The sequence below is a fragment of the Bombus huntii genome, chromosome 9 (genome assembly GCF_024542735.1).
Source record: "Bombus huntii isolate Logan2020A chromosome 9, iyBomHunt1.1, whole genome shotgun sequence".
Taxonomy (NCBI): domain Eukaryota; kingdom Metazoa; phylum Arthropoda; class Insecta; order Hymenoptera; family Apidae; genus Bombus; species Bombus huntii.
The window spans coordinates 7,511,880-7,534,688 of NC_066246.1; the positions used below are offsets into that span (position 1 = coordinate 7,511,880).

The window sequence follows — 22,809 nt, forward strand, 5'->3', positions numbered from 1 at the left end:
GTAAAAAGTTTCGCAATTTAATGAATTTTTGCAAACGATTAGGAAATTTAAGTCGATTTGCTTGATTTATTGCCGGAAAAGAAAGTTGCAATTTCTTAATCGCCAGTGGAACAGGTATTCAAGAAAAAGCTTTCGCAACAAGCTTTGAACCGAACTTCCAGAAATAAAGGTGGTTCCGGGTGAGTAACGACAATGGGATTAAATTGCGAGGAAACAAAGCAAAACGGGGAACACAGAGAAGAAAGTAGAATCAGAACGAGCTGTTGGTGCATTCATGGGGTACTGAAAACGCGTCGGTTCAGCCTTTGCTCGTTTTTGGCGGCTAATAAATTTTCGCTAATTCCTCAAATATTTTCCATTGTTACGGAGAAATATCATACCCGCCTGCGTATAATCTTATTTTCTCTAATTTATCGATGACGATTTTCTAAAGTATTTACTATGTCTTATTAATAAAATAACACTCGGACATTAATCAATTTCATCAATAAATAATATTTATCTATGTTTTGCATTGTGGATAAATAAGAATGTAGGCTGATCCGAAGGGTAGAGGTTGAGGAATAATTTCTGAAACTTTTAATCAGATGATCTATCGACATAAATGCTTGAATAAATTTTGTTTAATCACGTTTACACTTTATCGGAAAACAAATGGAATTAATTGGAAATCAGGACGCTAAACATCGACGTTCTGTTGCTGCGTGCTCCCTGCTCAGGTGGTTTTAATTAGTTATTAATCTGTAAATGAAACTACGCGCGAGCATTATTAAAACTTCACTGGGAATCGCATTCAATTTTAATTTACAGATGCAGATTGAATTTCAATAAATGTCTCCCGATAACACGAATTGCGATTTACTTCCCAGTTACCTGAAATTAAGGAATTAAGTTAGCAAGTAGAAAAAAAGTTTGAACATCGGTTTTCCAAAAGGCACGAATGATTAGTTGGTTAAGTTAAGATTAGTCACGTGTGAGAAGTATTTGTCGCGTGTTCAATTCACAGTAACGTGATTAAACAGAATTCAAGCACGCGAATTTCCGACTGTGTTTCAATAAAATGAACCAATATCACGTCGCGAACGTTTTTTCGTAAAAATCTAAAGGAAGAAGTACTCTTGTACCATTTTATCTCGCACGAAAATAAATCCTTGTCTCGAGTTATCGCGGGAGAGTAATTAATATGATACGAGTTTACTTTAGCGAAGATATAATGAGATAATTCAAAATATTGAAATTATGACATAAACGTAAAAATGTTTAAAGGTGTAACGATAATAATACTTAGTTCGAGAACTCGTTAAAAAATTTCATTTAAAAAATGCAAGTATCGCGAGACCGGCAGTTTCAATATACTTCCCTTAGGACTGCACATCCGCATTCTAGCGTCGGATACATTGTTCGTATTTTTTCTAGTATTCCCTTTTTAATAGCTGTTTTAATACTCGCGTTAATGTAGAATACCCAAACAGTAATCGAAAAGAGGAAGAAGAAAATTGTAAAAACTAAAAAAGTAAAACAGCGCTTGTTGCATGACTTCTTTTATTCTTGTCGGTTAAATTGACAATTAAAAAATTTATAATAAAATCTGCTTTGTAATAAGAGAAAAGATCAGGTGAATTCAAAGGTTGTAGTTGATATTGAACTTAAAAATATTAGTATTACTATAATTGTTAATCGCGAATGGATACGTTACTCATATGTTTCTATGAAATAAACAAAAAGCATTTTGTCAGACTGATGTTAAAATATTATATCACAGAAAAATATTATTATTTATTGTTTATTATCTATTACTTATTACATTGCTTGTTATTACGTTTTCTAATAGTTTGGAATTAAAGATTATAACAATTACACATTGTGTACATATTTATAATCGATTCTTTGTTCCTTTATTACTGAAGCATGCAACTGATTATGTCATACACGAAATCGATGCACAATTTTACTCGGATAATAATCGAACAATGATACCACATTGTTACACTGAATTGCTCTTTATGCGTTCTGCTTAATCAACGTTGCAGCTTTATGAATCGCTCAATTAAACATCTTCGCGTTATTTTCCGAATGTACAATCCTGATGTAGCTGTCCCTGATGATGTACAATAGTTAGCTTCTATAAGACCATTCATTTAGATTTATTGTTTTCTAAAGTTACTCAAATCAATTCAACTTGTGTAATAAGAAACTTCAATAAAATTACTTAAAAGTGCAATAAAAGAGGATGACACGAAGAAGATGATTTACACGAATAATACATAACGTCGTTAATAAAATCACTCTTGTGTTCACGAAGGAAAATATTAAGTAGCGTTAAGAGTCATTTTGTAAGAAAAATATTTAAAGAAATATAATGGAGAAATTTATGGAAAAAATATTAATCGTTGTAACCGTGTTCAAACTGTTACATACCCCATAACTGAGACTGTTATATTTTTAATAAAATGCTTATATGTTAATTTACAATAAGAAACTGTAATCAGAATTTTAATATCATCAACAATATTTATTAACTTACGGTGAATCTATTCTACCCCTCCTATCAATATTGAAATAATTAACATTAAAATTAATATCAAAATAGTAGATCAACTAGTAGTCATTATCGGTTCATGGAAGAATCAAGTAAAACCGTAATTAATGAAATACTATAATTGAAGTTAAGCAATCCCTAATTTGTTCCACTAAGAAACAGCATTAAAGTACCTACAACGATGGAAGAAAAAAGAGAAGAACGAAAGTTGGAGGGAAAAGAAACTGTTCAAGTCGAATAATTATTAGTTATACAGCTATTTCCGTGGTTCATGCAACAACTTCCGCGTTACGTCATCGATAAGTTACACAGATTTCGCAAACTTTCAAGAAAATAGAAAAAGTTATTTGTTCGCGTTGCACCTCTGCCATAAGTGTTTCGACGAATGTAATTATTACATGCGCATTAAAGTGCAGTTAACGTTGCTCGCCGAAGGTTCCCATGCTGTTTCTGGTGTACAACGATAATTATTTTCGTCCGTAGAACGAGCAACTTCCGTGCACTTCGATAGAAAGGAAACGTAAAAGACAGAGAAGAAAAAAGAATAATAACCCGCGATCCTTTACCCTTTTGTCTCTACGGATGAAATATGTCACGACACTGTTGAGTGCTATAAATAGATTACAGATGTTTCTGCAGTTTCATATTTTTACCGACGTTAGTGAATATGGAACTTAAATAGAGATTTGTTGCATCAACTTGTTATAGGTAAACCATGGATTTCGTGCAAATTCAAATTTTGATGGATACCATTAGACAAATGAAGGCTAAATAAAAAAACTTTTCGATGGAAAAGTAAGGTGGCAATATTTTTATAGCCACTATAGAGCTTTAAGATATTTGGGATCACTTCTTGACGGATCAACCACTTCCTGAATGACAAATTTTGTGGGTCATCTATAATCGTACAGCACGTTTTACTGGATTGCCCTGGATTTCCATCCAAAAGAAATGTTTGCAACATTAAAGCTGACACGAAGTCTAACCTGAATGATTCTGAAAGTATTCATAACGCGGTAGACTTTTTTAAAATGGACGAACCTACTTGATTCCATGTAACTATGTATCGCTTAATCTTGTAAACATATTATTACGATCACTAATGACTTTATTGTTAATGGACCGCTTTAAAATAAACTCATAGATGAATAAATATCCCTCGAAGGTAAAACACACTGAGGCTCGAAAGTCAGATTATTCTCCAGATATGTCTCAGATTCTTCTTATAAGTAGAAATTTCTTGGCTGCCTCTACGCGCGCACGCTAACAAACAGATCAGAAATGGACATTATCGCTATTACATATTTTAGATTATTTCTATTCGAAAACGATGAAGACGATGCTAAATTTCTTTTTTTTTTTTTCAAAGATTCCTCCGTCCATTTTACATATCATTAACATTATCAGTTTTTTAACAATTTTGTAAGAACGCTATTTCCGTAATCAAACGAAAAGTCATTTTTGCAGCGGGGATTACTACAACGAGATTGCGTGTTGAAACTTTCAATTCTAAAGCTGAATATCTCTATTTCGATAAAGCTAGACTCCCTAAAAATTGAATCGCGTATAGGTAACATACCGAGTAACGTATCGTTAAAATTTCGAAGAAATTGTAAGAAAGTCGATCTACGCTACATATACCTTAAGTATACAGTTTAGTACAGATATTTCCCATAATATTAATTTATTACCTATTGGTGCTACAAACTTGTAGTAACTAGCTTAATTAGCAAACGCTGCTTCTATCCACTAATTTACATCTGTTCGTACACTTTAGCAGAATTCATATATTTTTCCAACAAATTGATCAACGTATTCGAATAATTATGCGCGTTATATCGTGACATAATGAAAAGATCCACGAGTAGTATTATACAGGGTGATTGGTAACTGGTGGTACAAGCGAAAAGGGGGTGATTCTACGCGAAAAAAGAAGTCGAAAATATAGAATAAAAATTTTTTTTTAATTTTCGTTTTTTACATTTTTCCATCGAGACAACGATCTACAGTGAGATCCGTTATAACGAGACGTGATAAAGTGGACGCGTACCGAGCGAAAATTCAAAGTCGATTTTCTCGGAAACAGTCTCGAACGAAAAATTTTTATTCTACATTTTCGACTTCTTTTCTCGCGTAGAATCGCCCCCTTTCCGCTTGTACCACCAGTTACCAACCACCCTGTGGACATGTAGAGTGGACTCATAAGTACGAAATTACGAGATACGTTCATCCGAAGATGTCAAGTTTTGCGAATTTCTCTCGTAGTCGCTAACAGTAACTATGTATTTATGGGGAATTTAACGAGGCAATTCGGAAGCATGGTTTCCTGGCGGAACGCCAGTGGCACTTGCCTGAAATCACGCTTATAGAAGAAATCCCTGCTGTTATCAAGATGTAGTAATATCATTTGAACAGTGGACACATTTCCTTGGTAAGATTGCGTCCCAAGCACGAGAAATCTTCTGCTCTCTCGCCGCGTTTGGCTTCGCCAGCGGATTTTTCGGGCGAAGGAAACGCGCGGTCGTTGTCGTTACTAACGATACACGGGTAATGGGTGATTTCCCGCAATATCGTAATTTTTTCTCACCCATGACCGCGATCGCAAGCACAGCGATTTTAGTTATGTTCGGATCGCCAATTTTGCTCTCGAATTTCAATGAATTTTCATTGGCTTCCATTTCCTTCGATGGGTGTATAAATTGGCATTCGAACGATTTTTTCGATGATCGCTGTAAAGTATCAGAGGGTTACGCGTTTGAACGCAAGCCGAGGTAATATTTATTAATTAGGAAATATGGCTGATAGCAAAATTTTTGGACCGAAATGACGAAGAATAATTAATAATAAGAGACATTGTTTTCTGTCACCAGAAGTACTCGTATCTTTGCAATTATCGAACTCAAGTTCGATTAATATTCTTCGACGGTATATACTCCGCAATCTTGATCAATTATCGAAGAATTTTAAAATGAAACTTTTCTTTTATTTGTAAAACAGATTCTTTATTGTCGTAATATATTTCCCTGATGATAGGTTACTTAATATATCAGGCAACAAGTGAATTCGGTTGTAGCATGTGTCACTGATCTGGAAATTTCCTTCGTGTTGCAGGGGCAAAACCCCATGATAAAGGCAGTGATTTATTATATAAGTATCAAGATGCCAGGTCCCAAGAGTGTAGAATAGCTTGTTTGAGTGGAAGATTTAGCTTGCCGTTATACATTGTCTTAAAAGTTGTCCAAGTTCAAGACCTTCGGCTTATAGAAGATTTCTAATTGATAGTAAATAATCTTCATGAAACAAATATTACGTTATAATTTATAAGTTTCGTTCGTATTTTCATTTCAGCTTGACAATTTCAGTTATTTCCAGATTTTGCATTTCTCTTTAGATATGTTTTATATCCTCGAAAGTACCAACATTTTAATATTCTCTGTCTTTCGAAACGAATAATCGAAACAAAATTCCTCTTCCATTTTAATCTTCATTTTGCCGGTTTTATATTTCTATCGCTTAGAAATACAAAACTCGTTGTCTACGTTTCATTCGGCTACGATCCTCGAATTCGTTATACCTCGATTTCATTTTTCTTTCAACGACAAAATCTTCGATACTGTTCTAAGTGTATTCACTATAATATAGCGAGGCGCGAAGTCACTAATGTCAATAGCAATCGCAACATTTTACTCAAACGTGAGAAATTTTCTAATGGTAGAAAAATATGATTTGATCCAAATCGATCCAGACGTAAAAGTGTCGCACAAGTAAATATTTAATTTGCAATGAGTTCATACACCTTTCCGGCATCAGGAATTGCATTCTCTCGGAAAGTTTCAAATCAGTAAATTACTGAATTCGACAAATTACTGAAAACGGAATTCCTATATGCCAAATTCCATCACCTTATTGATTTTATCGGCATATTGGAAATATTTCGGGGAGACCTGGCGAACTTGTGCACGTATGTATCGAATACACGCTGTGTATGCAACGTAATAACAATAATAATTACGGGCGTAACGCGTCAAATTCGTACTATAAATTATATTAAAATTGAACAAGTATTTAAATTTATATTAGAACTGAAAAATGCAACATGCGGCGTACAATGCATTATACTTTAAACGGCGAACTATCGCTAACTACGTTACATTAGCAATTTGTGATAAAATATAATTTCTTAAAAAATAATCTTGAGGAAAGGGAATTTAAAATCTCAAGATTTTAGAGCAGCCGTCAAAGAGAATAATAAATACAGAATCATTGTAAAATATTGATCATTGGAGAAAAATATGACAAGTATATATTTGCTGGATGATAAGTAATAATGTTCTGTAAATTCTAAGAGTCAGTACCTTCTTATATCTATATTTGATAGACATGATTCGCTTATCCACATCAAACAATCTAGTTGAATCGCATCCATGAATGAAACATGCACGTATGCATGTAAAGTCAGACAATATGGAACATGTTAGGAATATTTGAAAATATATTGACAATATATGTACATATGTATGTCATGCTTCACACATGTGAATGCTGTAATCAATTGGAGGGTAGACACTTTTTACGCGAAGGGAGAATACAATTTTGCGCTTCATACGCTATGATCTTGGATTGATATTAATCTTTTATCTTAATGCGATATTCTTCTTTAGATTTCTTTTTAATTCGTGTACTTTCAGCTCGAAAGTGTTTAAGTTATACTAACTTACAAAATTGCATTTCACGCTAAAAATGAATTTAGGTTCCACGTTGACCTATCACTCTTTATTTCTCTCCATGAAATACGACGTGTGATTTTTTTTAATATGTTCAAGAGTTAACATTTTTGCGCGTAAATTATCACGGTTATCGGTTTCCTTGGCGTGGCTGAAAATAAATTCGGAAAGGAATTAAAGATATGGAGGTAGTAACACTCGCTACGCCTATGCAACATTCATCATTTAAATCGAACGATCGGGGCCATTAAAAAATGCTTACACAGCCCTCGTGTCGCGGTGCAAAAAAAAAATATTTAGAGTCAGAGGGGTAGAAAAAGTTTCGCCTGTTACAGAACTATGCATTGTCTCGTTCACGGTGACTCTTATTCGCATATCGTCAAAAGCTTCCCTCAGAGAGACGAAAGATTCTGCAACTTAACTCATCGCATTGGATTTTATCTGTTGTATCCATTTATCAAAGTATCATAAACCCAAAATCCATCGATAACGCGTCTCATCGAAATCAAACGCAATTACGAAGAGATAGATGTCGATCCCTGGATAAATGTAAATGCAGAGGTTCGATTCGGCACAGAAGTCTCGTTGTCTTCTAAGCGAAACCGGCAAGTTTTTGAATTTCATCAATTAATTAAATGACTTGGTTATGCCAGCTGTCGTAACCCGTAGACGACGCGGAACGAACATCTGTACAATACCGAGATGTAACGAACACTCGAAACGTATCGCACCTTCGAGTGTAGAGATTAAAAGGTATCGATCGCGGATTTACTACACTGGGCTCTCGCTTTGCCTACCGATTCTGTGTATTGCGCACTTCTGACAACAATACCGGCATAATACATCACCGGGCCGACCTTTTTCCCTCCAAAGTGGCAGCGACCGTGAAACAAAAATACCTCACGCTACGAGAACAAAACCAGCTTGTACGATTGCAACGTTCTTGAAAATTCATTCTCCTGAACCAGAGCACGTCCATCCGCGGCGCGCACGGAAAAAGAAAGGGCCCGGTCTTCCTTTGATCTTGTTCACGAATTTCTGCCTCCAACCCCCGACCACATGTACCTACCTAATTTACGCTCCTCTGTTCCACCGCGTTACCAGTCTCTCTCCAAGTCTCTGATTCTTTATATGTACACCCGAACATGTTAGATAGATAGGTCGAAACGAGAAACAGTCAGTCAACTAATCTTCGAGAAATCTTCCGCCACCCGCGAACAGTTTCCAACTTCGATCGACAATTACGTTCGAATGCTCTACCGCGTTTATAGTTAACTATCGGATTTGTTAGGACGTTACAAATTTGAAGCAACGAATTTTCAATAGAACCATAGGTGCAACATCATTGAAACGTACGATTGACATTTTTCACCGATCGTTTTGCTCACAAGCCCCGAATTTCCTTTTTTCGTCAACTTTAATTCTACATTTGTCGATTGGTTCGTATTATCGTAACTTATCTACATACGTTTCAATGTGTCGATTTTATTTGCCAATCGTTTATCACAGTCTGGTACTTCTTCGTTCAAATTCACACACTCCACGAACCATCAAAATTTCCATGCATATCACCGTTGATATCAATCTCGTTAGGTTTGTCTCGTATGTTTCAAGACTGAACCGCGAGATACATCAACAAGTTCGAGATCGTCACGGAGAGAACGGAGTGCCCATCCAGCCGAGGGGATGCACGACACGCTGCGGCCGTGTTTTCGGCACGGCGATCGCGCGCGTACTGAAAATCCCAGTAACCACCCCCATCGACCCTCTCCCTCGCGAACCGCCCCCGTTCTAATACAGACAACCGGCGTGAACGTGTGCAAGCGATCGCACGGCTGTGTACGTTACGCGCGTAGAATGTGCATCCGGTGCATATTTGCGCTCGAACGACTCCAAGTTCTCCGAAATTGTCAGCTTATCGGGTCGCAACTCGCCCTTCTCGAGGGTGATAATGGTCCAGATACACGATTATTAGCCCATTCGAGAAGATATGGAGTCGTAGCAAGATCGAATCAAGGCGAAGAGAAAAGATCGGAAAGTGGTGCGAGAGGCGACAGCCATTTCGATGGCTTGCGGTGAATGTGGCGGGACATGGCGTAACGCATGCACGTTTCCGTGAATTAAATACCGTCGATGTTGCGGAAAGTAATTGTTATTGAGATGTTCCAGTAGAGATAGATTGAACAGTACTATCGTTTCGGTCCAGCTGCCACCATGCGAACACGGCTTATCCTTGCTTTCTCTTTGTTTCTCATCCTCAACGTGTGCCATCAATGCCGTTGTTTGGATACGCGGTAGTCCTTTATTCATCCTCTGTTCCTCTCGGTTCATTTTCAATTTGAAGAGTCTCTCAGCATCATAGCCTTTTCTAGGATCATGCCTTGCACAGATGGTGCAGCGGCCACAGATAGGCAAGCTTTTCGTAATTTTATAAATACCCATAGGCCCATGGCTTCGGAGCTCTTTTGTAAAGTTCTTTTTTTTATTATTATTTAATTTGTACTTTACAATTTGTCCAGCTGGACATTTGGTAAATTTTTCTAACTTAATTGCTAAATAACACGTGGATGGTTACCCCCAACGGAATATCATCTTCGAGTTTGACTATTTTATTTCCTTAGTGAGGTCAATGGAGTGTTTTCTTTTTAGTCTTCTTTCTATGAGAGTTTTGCTCGCTTCAGCAGTCAGCTGGTTTGGACGTGTTGCCGTTCTTTCCCTGTATTTTTCTGCTTACCTGCCGATTTCTTCTTTGACCGTTGGTATTTTTAAGTCTTTGCGTATATCCTCGTTTCTGACATACCATGGGGGGTTGACTATTGATCTCAGTATCTTCGATTGTAGCGACTCTAGTTTATTTATGTGGCTCGTTGCTGCTGTCCCCCATAGCGGTATTCCGTACGTCCAAATTGGTTTTATTATCGTTTTGTAGATTATTAACTTATTTTCTATGCTGAGTTAGCCAGTACTTCTGTCTATAATTGATTTAGTATGTTGTTTCCATGTACGTTGTGTGTCTAAGTGGAGTCCTAGGTATTTAACTTGCCTTCTTTGTGTTATGTACGTGCCATTTAATTGGATATTTGGTAGTTTGCTTTTGTAAAGTAACGCTACCAGCGTGCAGATCTGGACTAGCATACACATTGTACTCATGTACTTACATAGAAGTACTTACGTTTTGTATGCAATCAATTTCATGTAACATTATGGGCGGTGTATTTAAATTTGCACAATTTGCACAATTTTCAATGATTGTTTTGCGTTCCATTATGTTTCCTATTACGTCATGTTATGTTATTTATTTATTTCATTTGCATTCAAGAATTTCGTTGTACTATTGTAGAAAAGTCAGAAGATGTTTAAGCGTGTTTTTTGATCGTACATAATGAAATCTAATATTGGAAAAAGCATCCATTCCGTGACAAATCAATGGGTATCGATCTTCTTCCGGGGGTTGCTAACAATCTGATAGTTTTGAAGTATGATACTCAGAGGATACGTTGCTTTGAGTATAGTTTCAATATACAACTTCCATGCAGAAGTTTTTGAAATATTTAACGCACCTTATCGATGACATTTGACGTTACATTCAATTCGTTTGTTGCTCAACTTGCTAGCGAAATTTATTTAAACGCTCTTTTTAAATTTCATGCTCGCATTTCTTTTACAAAGCATTTGGAACCCCATGCGAGTTTTATTCCAGCTACGCAGGTGTCTATCTTATTTTAATGTTATAAAAGTATTTCTCGCGATAGTTACGCTGGTTGAACATTCCATAAAAGATATTCCAAGTATCTTAAATAATTCGTGGAATTTAATTCGCGTACGTTTAAACATAATTAAAATGATAAGAAAAAATATCGATTGGTCGAGAAGAATTTGCTGAGCAAAATTTCCTTTCTAAGATGAATTAGTCCGTATTAACTAAGAATTTCCTACCTAGTTCTTTAATTACCCTCATAAAAATATGAATTTGCATAAATATCAACTGTACTAAAAATACCGACTTCGCTGTATACATATGAAAACAATTACACGTCTAAAATTTCGCATTTAGCATCGCTACAGCGACAATCGATTCAATTTGATCGACCGACGTCCCTCTCGTTTACGTTGTACATACGCTGACTTCTTTCATTTTTAAACTGAGAGAGATACAAAACAAGTGCACAATGAATTCATTCATTACCATGCATTCAAGTCATATTTCCCACACAAGATTGTCGTAACGAGAGAAGTCTCATCTTTTTTGAAGTTTCACAAGCGTGGAAATTGCCGAAGAAAACGAACGAAAGTTATACTGATGTTTTCGATTGCCTGGGAAAGTTTTAAACGACTTGCATTCCGTGAAACGTAAGCCGAACTTTTGGGACGCTTAATGGTTCCACAGAATATTTCACGGATCCCTTTCTCTTTACTTTGCCAGTGATTACACTTTGCATCGAAATGATCCGCGACAGTAACGTTGAACTGTCTCGAACGTAAATCCTATCCAATTTCAATTAATGAGGAGAACGTCGGCCACCTCAATGTACTCACTTTTCTTTCTGTCAAATTAACTTGAGTTAATTGCATGATAAGTCTTCTAACGAATGTTTTCTCCGAATGGGAGAAATATGTATTCTCCTTTTCTTTCTCGACGCAGATACAGTGCGATCGCTATATAATTTTCGTTGTCAATAACTTTTAGATAAAATAGAAAACAACAGTCTTTTCAATACAAATCATTTATTGTTAATGCTTGCATATAATGCACGGAACATGTCGAGTCCTCTCAATCGTATCTGTCATTACATTTTCGCGAAAGACATGTTCGCTTCTTGAACAGTATCGTTAAGCTGCTCGATCGTGCTTGGTTTATTGATATACACCTTACTTTTAAGAAAACTTCAAGAGGAATATCCGATGCGATTAAAATCAGGTGATCTAAGTGGCCAGGTGATATCGCCAATGTAGCTTGTGTAAAATCATCATTATCGATGAATTACTTTGATAAAGTGTCGTTACGTATTGTCGTTAAGTATCCGGCGATTATTAGATTCATCGGAGTATATCAATTCGTATGCTTTTGGTCGTCGAGTTTAATAATAGTTTTTGATCGCCGGCGATTTGTCCACGATGCATAACGACTCAAAATGTTTTAACAATCTTTTCTCGCTCTTGAAATACGTAAAGCTTCAGAATTATTTTGCCACGCGTGCATAAAACATTTGTCAAAGCGGAAGAAAAAGCGACGCGATGCGTCGTTCCAGAATGACGGAACTTTGAAATTAGTCAGTTACACATCGTGCAGCCTGTATAAAGAATTTTCCTTTCATCGAAAACATAAGAACATTCATTTCTGAGATAAGAATTTCTTATTCTATTATTAAAAATAGTTGTTTATACTGTTTACGTTATTGAAGACTTGGATGGTTACGTTGATGAAAATACAATCTCACTTAACGATAATTCGAAACGTATCACAAATACGTGTAATTTCTGAGTATATATAATATTTGTACTCGTGATACGAAAGGTTTGATTGAAAGATAATATATATATATATATATATATATATATATATATATATATATATATATATATATATATATATATATATATATATATATATATATATATATATATATTTAAATAAGTTGGTATAGGATTATAATAGGTTAATTATATTTCATGCACGATATCGATCACTATAATACATAATAATGTGCAATAGCTCAAAACGTGTGTACAGAATTTTGAGATCGGACAATTTTAGACAAAAAGAGTGATTCTGAAACATCCCGTATAAATAGTAACAATATATTATTGTATAAAATATATATTGTATATATTTTATACAGTAAAGTCCGAGATACCTTCAAACTTCTGATTCTTTACTTATAAATAGGTAGTTCATCAGATCCTTCACCGGATTCGCTGGATTCGCTGGATTCGCTAGATGCTGCGCAAGGTTCTGCATTGGTCATTTTGATAACTTCGTCGGACTCTTCGCTGGGTTCTTCGCTGGGTTCTTCGCTGGGCTCTTCGCTGGGTTCTTCGCTGGGTTCTTCGCTGGGTTCTTCGCTGGGTTCTTCGCTGGGTTCTTCGCTGGGTTCTTCGCTGGGTTCTTCGCTGGGTTCTTCGCTGGGTTCTTCGCTGGGTTCTTCGCTGGGTTCTTCGCTGGATTCTTCGCTGGATTCTTCGTTGGAATTTTCAAGTACTTCAGTTGGTGCTGCGCTGGGTGAAGGCGTAACGGAACAGGTTACATTCTCTGCCCAATCGCAAACTCGTAATTCGGGGTTAAAGAGAAGTCCGGCAGAGCAATTCATTAAGTATGCAACGCCACCGTCGCAGGCATAATAGGATGCGCAGTCAACTGGATTCGGAATTAAGACAACATCATCTTGATTGGATGGACATTGTGGAGTGGCAGAAACAAAGGCCAGAAAGACCGTAGCGAGGACTACCGCAAACATTGCTGAAAAATTTACCAATCGATATCGCTTAATATTGCATCCTGCAACTTATTAATATTACATTCAATTAAGAGTATTGAAACCGCCTATTTCGAATATCTATCTATAGCGATAAGCCTTGGAAAGTGAATTCATCTTTTCCCTAATAATTATAATTATTATTCCTAATACTCCCTATAATTGGCAACATGTTTGTCCTCTGTAAATAACATGATATGTTTCTTTTTTTATAAATTTTCATAAATAAAAATTTATAAATGCAATTCATTCTTTCTAAATTCAAAGTTAAATTATAGATCGGACCAATTGATGAATTTCTGAAGTTAGAACAATACACTCGTTTACACAGTTGACGACGTCATGTGATGCAAATCACATTCCACGTCAGTTTAATGAGTATATTTCCATGATTTTCTTGCGAATATCTTATTAATATTTTTAAATATCGCAACAGTTGTAAGCAACAGAAGAATCAAGTGAATAAGAGATCGTTGGTAAATATTACCTACATGTACATAATGTACATACTTATACGTATTTATATAATATATATTGTGTGACGTAACATATGTAGTTCCTATAATTAAAATTCTATATTTAATCGGAGAACATACAAATTATAATTGAATTTTGTTAAATAAAAAAGAAATTTACTTTTCATCTTGGCTTCGTAGGGTATTCTTTCTCTAGTCGTAGTTTCTTCGTGTCGTGACAGAAGTGATATGATTCCCTGACTAATTGTAAGATTGTGTCTTCCCTTTATATATCCTCAAAACATTTTTTTAATAGGTTATCGATGCATGCTGCAATCGCTTATCGGCATCCTGTGATAAGTACATGATGGTACGGTAATAGATATTCTACGAGCGACTAGAACATATACTATAGGCAAACATAAAATGTTCTGTTCTTTCTTTTCTTTTAATGTCGTTACGTTTTATATGGCACTCGTAACTATTCTATATGTTACAGATTTATATTATATTAATAGATTAGCTTTATATTATTCGATAATCGGTGATCTTCTGTTGCCCGATATCGATATAGCTGATACGATAGAAACAGTAATCTCCTTAGAAGATAATTTTCATAGTGACAAATTCCCGGGAAATTACGACCCTTAAAATATGTTCATTGCTAAACGTATCTTAATCAATCGTAATTTTCAAACAGTACATTGCAGCGGAACAAAATTGTATAAGCAAAATGTATTCGGTTTAATATAAAAATTAAAATCATGTACCACGTACCATCTATTTCTATTGAACATTTTAAATTTTGTCTTCGATTCTCTGCTCCTGTAGATTTGAGAAAAGCTCTTGTAGTATGTAGAACAATTCTTTCATACTGCGTAAACAATAAACAATTAGAAGTTTCTATCTCTTGAGGTTTCAGAAGATTTGAGAAGAAAATCAAATATTTATATTAAATATATAAATAATATAAAGTAAAGTAAAATTTCAGATCTTTATTTCTTGACATTCTGTATGCACAATGGTAGTGTAAGATGTGTTAATAATACAACAGTTCTCGGATAAGAGAGCACATTTTTCTTGAGTTAAGGTTTTGCGGTATCGGCCCCATCATTTCCTTCTGCCTCGCGTGAATTAAGTATGTTTCTCGTTTAACCGATCGATAACAAATGAAAACGATAATTCAAAGCACAAGATAAATTCTTCTCGAATAGAAATCTTTGTTTTTTAGAGTTCTTATTGGATGCTGGCAAAGATATTATACGCGGATCGTGAAAGTTTCTTTAGTGACAATTTCGTAAAATTCACTCGCGCTCGCCAGAGTTTTATTTCTTCTGTGACTAAGTTTCTCTTCTTTATTACCAAAAACATTGATCAGTAATGCAAAATTATAATTTGTAACTTAGAAATTTCACGAGAAGTTCCACTCGAAGAATATTAGTGACATTCGATTGAAAGATCGATATATTAGAATATTAGTAAAAAAAATATTAATATTGGATTACACAAGAGATCCTGGACATATCTTCAGCTGTATTCTACGAAAGCATTTCATTCCAATACATATAATATTGTTTTAAAGGATTACCAATCTCCATTAGTGAATCATAAGTGTAGTATTCAAAATTATCGCAATCATCTATCATCAATCGATTACACAAGAGCCGATTGTCGCTTCTTTATCTTCTGTGTACTGTCGAATCAGATTCTTGTTCGCAAGAAAAGCAAACGCGCATTAAATAGAGATTAACAAGTACTCACATATACACGTATTTACGAATATAATCACTTACTTGCATAAACCATTATGTCTAAAAGCTACGGTTGTGAAATAAAAATAGAATATTCCACTCGCTTGCCATTTTAACTGTACACAGGTTATTACTTGCAGAATAAAAAAATCGTGCAGAAAAGAATTAAATGGTTTCGAGGAAAGCACAATCCGATGTAATCGGATTTGTAGATTGTCATGTACAGGTCACATACATCTTTTCTAATGGAATCGCAATTTTTAATAAAGCAGCAGCGAAACAGTACGTCATTTCCTGCAAGAAAATATAAAACTATTTATGGCCAATAAAAATCATTGGCATGAAGGACGACACAAACATAAAAGCGCAAGTAACGTCGCTTTTATTTCACGCGACAATTTACAAAAAATCCAACTACACCGAATTATACTCCCTCTTGAAATCATCCAATTTCTGGGCCATTATTTCGTATAGCAAGTACTTTGTAATTATAGATTAAAATCGAACACTCTGTAAAAGTATTTTGTGTATGGATCTTAAATTTCAGAAAGAATTTTTTCTCTGCTTATTACACGTGTAATATCACTGTGTATTCTCTTCTAATATCTCCGTCGTTTCTCAATTGGTTTAGTTTTCACAGTCAGCTGAATACAACGTTTACTTCGAATCTTAGAGATTTCCAGCGTCGCAAAAAATAAAAAAATAGCACTTAAATCAACTAGATACTAAACTTACGACAGAATTTTATTTCTCAGCGTTGAATGTCGCTGAGTTTATTTGTTCTATTTTACTTTTCATGCAAGCGTTCCGCCAGAAATGTGTCGGTACGTGCACAGACGTTAATTCGTGTTTCAATATTCGTCGGGAAAATGGAAAACCATGGAGAACGGTTTAAACTCCGCGGGATACGTATTCATAATGAAGATCGTACGACGATCCTACACAATTTCTCGCTGCACGTTGTTTCGCCAGTTTTTTGAGAAAAAGATGTTCCACAGTTTATAACGTGGCTGGGACAGATGTGGCCGCACGACTACATCGCGGAAAGACTAGTAAACCGAATTAACGGCCACAAACTAAAAAAAGTTAGATGAAACAAAATTGCAACGTAAAATTATAAAATTTGAATTCACACAGTTTCTATGCTCAAATCTTTCTCTCCGTTCTTTAGGTATCTAAAATAGCAAATAACATATAGCAGTTTACGATAAAATCCGAGTACTTTCGAGCGATGGTGTATATATTAGGTTGTCCGAAAAGTGTCTTTCTTTAACAAACGTGTTTTTTACTACAATGCACCTTCATATAAACGTGAAACCAAGTCTGTGAAATGTCACGGTGTTTATCTTAACAGAACAAAATGGATTGTACGTAATTCGACAAAATAATATAAAACGAAAAACATTGTGCGTCTATTATTTCCTCATAAAAAGAAACTTTTCGGACAACCTAATATTATGATGGTATCTTAGGTTTAAGTTTCATTATATGACACTATTTATTGACTTCGTTTTATTTCCATGATATCGTATTCTGTCAGTTATGAATTAACGGAATAAATAAGGAAATAGGATTGTAAACAGTATACTATTTGGCAATTGACTAAAATTAATAATTCGATGTACATATGATTTTTATATCCCTTTTTGGTTTTGCAATCCACACAAAGCATGACCTTTAATTTTAGATGCATTTTTGGAACTTGCCATGTATAATCTATTTTTTTTTAAGAATTACGAATAAAATGCAAGCTAATTGCGATAGGTAACACAATTAATAAACGAAAGCATGTATCACGAACAATTTGTTTTCGATACTAGAGAAAAAAATCAATCAATTGTCCCTTGTTTCTTTATTTGTTGTTTATCTCTGTTGTGTTCGAACGAATATACACACAAAATTCATGGAATCGACGTTTTCCTATTCGCGTGATTTATTTGCGTATAAATTATTTCACTAAGTATTTATATAGTAATCGAATGTAGGTTAAAAACCGATTATGTTATAGAACAAATTATAATATATAAAAGTTAAGTTCATTTTTTCCAAAAACATGACAGATCCTCCTTCTGATTTTAAGCAATCGATTTTCAAGTAGATAGAATTTTTAATAGACAAACATATCTTCTCGTTAGAATCGACGCCAAAGGTCTTTTTATGTTTGATACGTTTGCGAAGATTAATTTCATCAACGATTTTTTAACGTATAATGTATTTTTGAAAGTTGTTTTCACTCAAGGATCAGTATATTTCTAAAAGTTAGGTTCAACAATTGAAAGATCATGTTTATCCTTACAGAAAAATTTTCTCGGGCAAAATTTGACGATTGAGAAAATGTTATATTTGATTAGTTTTTACGATTTTGGCTCGTATGTTTATTTGAGAAATTCAAGTATACATTGTGGCGCTGTACATTACATTATGAAGCATCATGCGGTTCCGAAAAACGTTTCCAATAACGATAACAGTAGAACTGCGTAACTCGTAAAGATAAACTTTACCTGAAGGTATAGAAACACAATTAGAAAAATTGATCAATCAATTGCAATATTCCTTTGTTCTGGCGTACACGCTACATTATAATCAATGATTATGTAAAGAATTAATATAGCATTGTAAAATTAATATGCAAACTTTTATTTTTCAGCATTTTAGCGATAGCTTTTGTATAAAAACTCATCGGAATATTGTTGCGATATCTATTCGTTACAATAACAAAGTTGATTCCGTGAAATCTACTTTATGCTGTTTCCCATACAAAGTAGTCCAACTAGAAGTTAACTACCGAGGAAGTGCATTTCTTACAACTAATTTTACTCGCCAACCTGCCTCAACTTTCTCTGTTATTTTATGCGGCTCTAAAGTTGTTTATTTTAAGTCTTTTCATGCCTTATTATTAAATCTTGCTTCGCGTCTTCCTTTTTTCCTCTCAGGAACTTCATTTACTTTCAGTAATCCTGTCCCTTTGTTTTATTTAAATCGTTCTTCTGTTTTATCTATTGCGTGTACGTGACTTTGTTCAAACTTCGTAACTTCTTATTGTTTATAAGCATTAAGCTGACGATGAATATTTCATTATTTCATTTACAATCTTAAAACGCTATCGTTTTCTTGATGCAATCGTTTAGCGCTCGTTGGACCGAAAATTTGACCAGCGTTTCTATATCGAATCACTTTGAGTTTTCGATGATTAATGATATTGACGTCTCCATTTTGTGCTATATGAATCGACTCTTTCAACGATATTATAAATTTGGACATGATAAATGTCACAGAATGAACTTAAATATTTGTCAATTACTAAACCTCGAAGGATAAAATTTCACCCCATGTAAATCTTGCATTACCTAATGTTATAACGTTTTGTATTATATATATAATATATGATAATATATAATAATATACAGTAATATACAGATATGATGATATCATCACAATGTTGCTTTCGACCAACGCAAGTAACAACTTTTCTACTTTCCTTTGTTATTGAATAATTATAAAACATTAAACACTATTTATTCGACTTTTATCTTAAAATAAAGAAGATCCACTGCGATGAAATTTCATTCATGATAGTATTAATGTGACTTCCTAAAATGATTAGAACTTATAAATTGTAATGTTAGATAATTTGTAACGTCTAATAGACCATTGACAAGATTACAGAGGTACAAAATGAATTGTTATCACACCAAATATAGTAAGATAAAATATTACCATGACAAAAGTATTATACAAGCAAATTATAAGACGAAGGAGTAAACATATATCCGATTCCAGGAAGAAAATAAAAGAAAAGCGATCTTTCATTAAATTTCTTTCGCCTGTTGTTCCATTTTCGAAAAAATCGAATTTGAAAATTCGTAGCGTATGTCAAATTAACCCTAAACTCACATGTTCCAAACTTATGTTCCCCAAAACGAGTGTATAGACGAAAACAAGAATATGAACATATTCACTAACGTTGATTTGATTTGATACCCAAGCTAGTCTAATTTATAGACTTTTTCTATTCCCTGTCAGCAACCACAATTTATGCCACAAATGTCGAACGAAAAAATCGTTTGATAAGTTTTGCTACTTCTCATTCGTAAATCCTGTTACATCTTTTCTTTATTTTGTTGTACCTTTATGTTTCATTTATCATTTATAATAAATAGCTTATTGTATGCATAAACATATAATTTTATCTAATTCTAAGATAGCAATAAAAGATACCTTCCAATTTTGGACAATTAAAGGCAATAGAAATAATTATGTAAAAATGATTACGAAAAAGATTCTCTGCTTTAGGCAAAAATTTGATAAAATATTAGCTCAAAGTAATATCTTGAGATTTTTATTTAACATACCTTCAAAAACGGAATATTTATTGGTGTTTTCTTCGATATATTTGACGTTTGTTTCTCCAAGTGTCGAGAACTACTTTCAATGAAGAACGATTCCTTCGTTGTATCATAATAGTATCTTTAGATTCAGAAAAGTGTAACGCCGGTCGACGACTTTGAACATTAAAATGTAAAAAGTAAAAATTTAATACATAAAGCATTTTGCGCTTCGGTATACAAACTAATACAATAATGTTACATTAGAATTACATATTAGCTCAATTAGAAGTGTAAATATTATGTTGATCTTTCTCTGACAAGAGAACCGTATGATTAGAAACTACATTGACAACTAATGACTGTATGTTACGGCCGCTCCTACAATTTCCAATTTTTGATTGTAGTGTTATCACGACACGTTAATATTAATAACCAATTATATACTTGCTTTTTGATAGTCTATCATAAAAAATGTATAACTGACGGATATATAAGGAGAAAGGCAGGCCTGATGGTCACATCGACAACAGTGTGGAAGATACTAGAACACAGAACTCTTCAAAGAAAAAATGAAGGGTAAGATAGTTTTGGTTTTAGTTTAATTTAGTTCACGTTAAGATTGATTGGACAAGGAGTAAATTTGGATTCGTTACCAAATATCTTTTCCTCGTCGATATTCTTGACCTAATCTTAATGTAATAAGTTACTGCATACGATACTAATTAAAAGTGTTTCATAATTATTTTAGCAATATTTGTGGTTGCACTTACCGCTCTTTTGGTGGCGTTCGTTTCCGCTACTCCACCACCTGAATGTCCCGATGAAAGCGAAGAAGATGTTGCTCTGTTTCCGAATCCAGACGACTGCACAAGCTATTATACCTGCATTAGAGACCAACCGTTGTTGATGCAATGCCACCAAGGACTTGAATATAACCCGGTATTAAGAATATGCGACTGGCCAAAGAAAAATGTAACTTGTAAACGTCGGCCTGTACGACCACCACATCCACCACATCAATCACAAGCCTCCACATCCAAATCAACAAAACATGTTGATATCGGCCGCATGCCAGCATAAATAACAGTATAGATCCAGAGTGACACCGACCGGAATAATATGCAACCATAATTTGTTCGAACAGAATAGCATGTTGAATATGAATATATTAATACACAGAAATGTAAACAATATAATGTAGATTGATAATGAGGCAATTATAGACAATAAAAAAGCATAAAAATTAACAAATACTTCTTTAATTGTCTTTTGTATAAATTTAATGTGACAATTACATTTGGCAATTCGATTGCATTGCTTATTACGTAATTGTAAATGTGTCAGTAGAACCGAAAATGAACTGATGATATATATATATATACAAGATGGTTGGTAAAAATTTGTTTTTAATTTCTTTTCTTTTTTTTTAATTTTTTCCATCGAGACAACGATCTACAGTGAGATCCGTTATAACGTACCGAGCGAAAATTCAAAGTCTATTTTCTCGAAAACAAAGCCTCAAACGAAAAATTTTTATTCTATATTTTCGACTTCTTTTTTCGCGTAGATTCACCCCCTTTCCGCTTGTACCAGCAGTTACCAACCACCCTGTATATACAAGTTCTATACGCTGTAGAAAAGACTCATATAGCCAACGCTGCGACTATTTCTTCCATTGAAACGTCTAAGTAACGATAAGAACATGTGAGTTATAGCCGTATCTATCGTCAGTAATCGTCAGTCAGTTCAAATTTCTTAGCTATACGACTCGCGGATCTTCTTTTGGATCAGTTTCTGGACCTCGTACGCAGTGACAATTTTAGTACGTCCTTGTTATTAGCCGATGTCATAAATGTTCTCCATCATGACAACGCACCGCTGTCACACATCGCTCGTTGTTTGCCAGTTCTTGCACGTTTTAATGTTACAATCCTTGATTACCCGCCCTACCTTCCGGATCCCGCGCCATGCAACAGTTTACTATTCCCCAAAGTTAAGAATACCATACAGGGGTTAGGTTAGTATTTTGGGGATTAAAAACGATACAAATAGGAAGAAACGTGGATGCTAAAGCCCACTTGAAACGGGGAACCGCAACACTGTTTTACGTAATGGAGAGGACACTCCATTAAATGCCAAAGGCTAATACTTTGGAGCTGACAATATAGATGTTGTCGAAGTTTCCAACAAATCATTTTTATTAGTTTCCACGAACTTTCTTTCCACACCTCGTACATTTCCAATACCTTTTCGATACTACTTCTAATGTAGTTTGCACAATTAGATTAACATGTAACCTCCAATCACCTGATTAAACTTGGGTAGTGTGAATAATCCCTCGATTATTCCTTCAGCAGAGATTTCTTTTATTAACGAATAAACCACTTGAGCATCCTCTTGAACTAGAGTATCGTATACAGATACTCTCGCTGGCAATAAAATGAAATTATTTGCAACTTAAAAAGTAAACTTCGAACGACATTTCTGTACCCAAAGTTGTAATGTCTAGAAACATAGTGCCTTATAAATATCATCCCCT

General features: G+C 34.6%; 3 protein-coding genes across 4 annotated transcripts in view; 1 reads left to right on the forward strand and 2 right to left on the reverse strand.

Moving 5' to 3' along the window:
• LOC126869234 (tyramine receptor 1-like) overlaps nucleotides 1-9,010 on the reverse strand; it is a 102,518-nt gene extending 93,508 nt beyond the window's left edge. For both annotated transcript variants that reach the window (XM_050625496.1, XM_050625497.1), the window contains exon 1: nucleotides 8,333-9,010. The gene's annotated coding sequence lies outside the window, so the exon portion shown is untranslated. The remainder of the gene's footprint in view (nucleotides 1-8,332) is intronic.
• A 3,895-nt stretch (nucleotides 9,011-12,905) lies between these two features.
• On the reverse strand, nucleotides 12,906-14,473 carry LOC126869239 (chondroitin proteoglycan-2-like). Its single transcript, XM_050625507.1, has 2 exons — nucleotides 14,373-14,473; nucleotides 12,906-13,720 (listed from the first exon to the last, which is right to left on the reverse strand). Exons 1-2 carry the CDS (start codon nucleotides 14,377-14,379, stop codon nucleotides 13,137-13,139), a joined length of 591 nt encoding a protein of 196 aa, XP_050481464.1. The 5' UTR covers nucleotides 14,380-14,473; the 3' UTR covers nucleotides 12,906-13,136.
• A 6,277-nt stretch (nucleotides 14,474-20,750) lies between these two features.
• Nucleotides 20,751-21,523, forward strand: LOC126869241 (peritrophin-1-like). The gene is made up of 2 exons (XM_050625511.1): nucleotides 20,751-20,846; nucleotides 21,019-21,523. The coding sequence occupies exons 1-2, from the start codon at nucleotides 20,840-20,842 to the stop codon at nucleotides 21,348-21,350; spliced, it is 339 nt and encodes a 112-aa protein (XP_050481468.1). The 5' UTR covers nucleotides 20,751-20,839; the 3' UTR covers nucleotides 21,351-21,523.
• The last annotated feature ends 1,286 nt before the right edge of the window (nucleotides 21,524-22,809 follow it).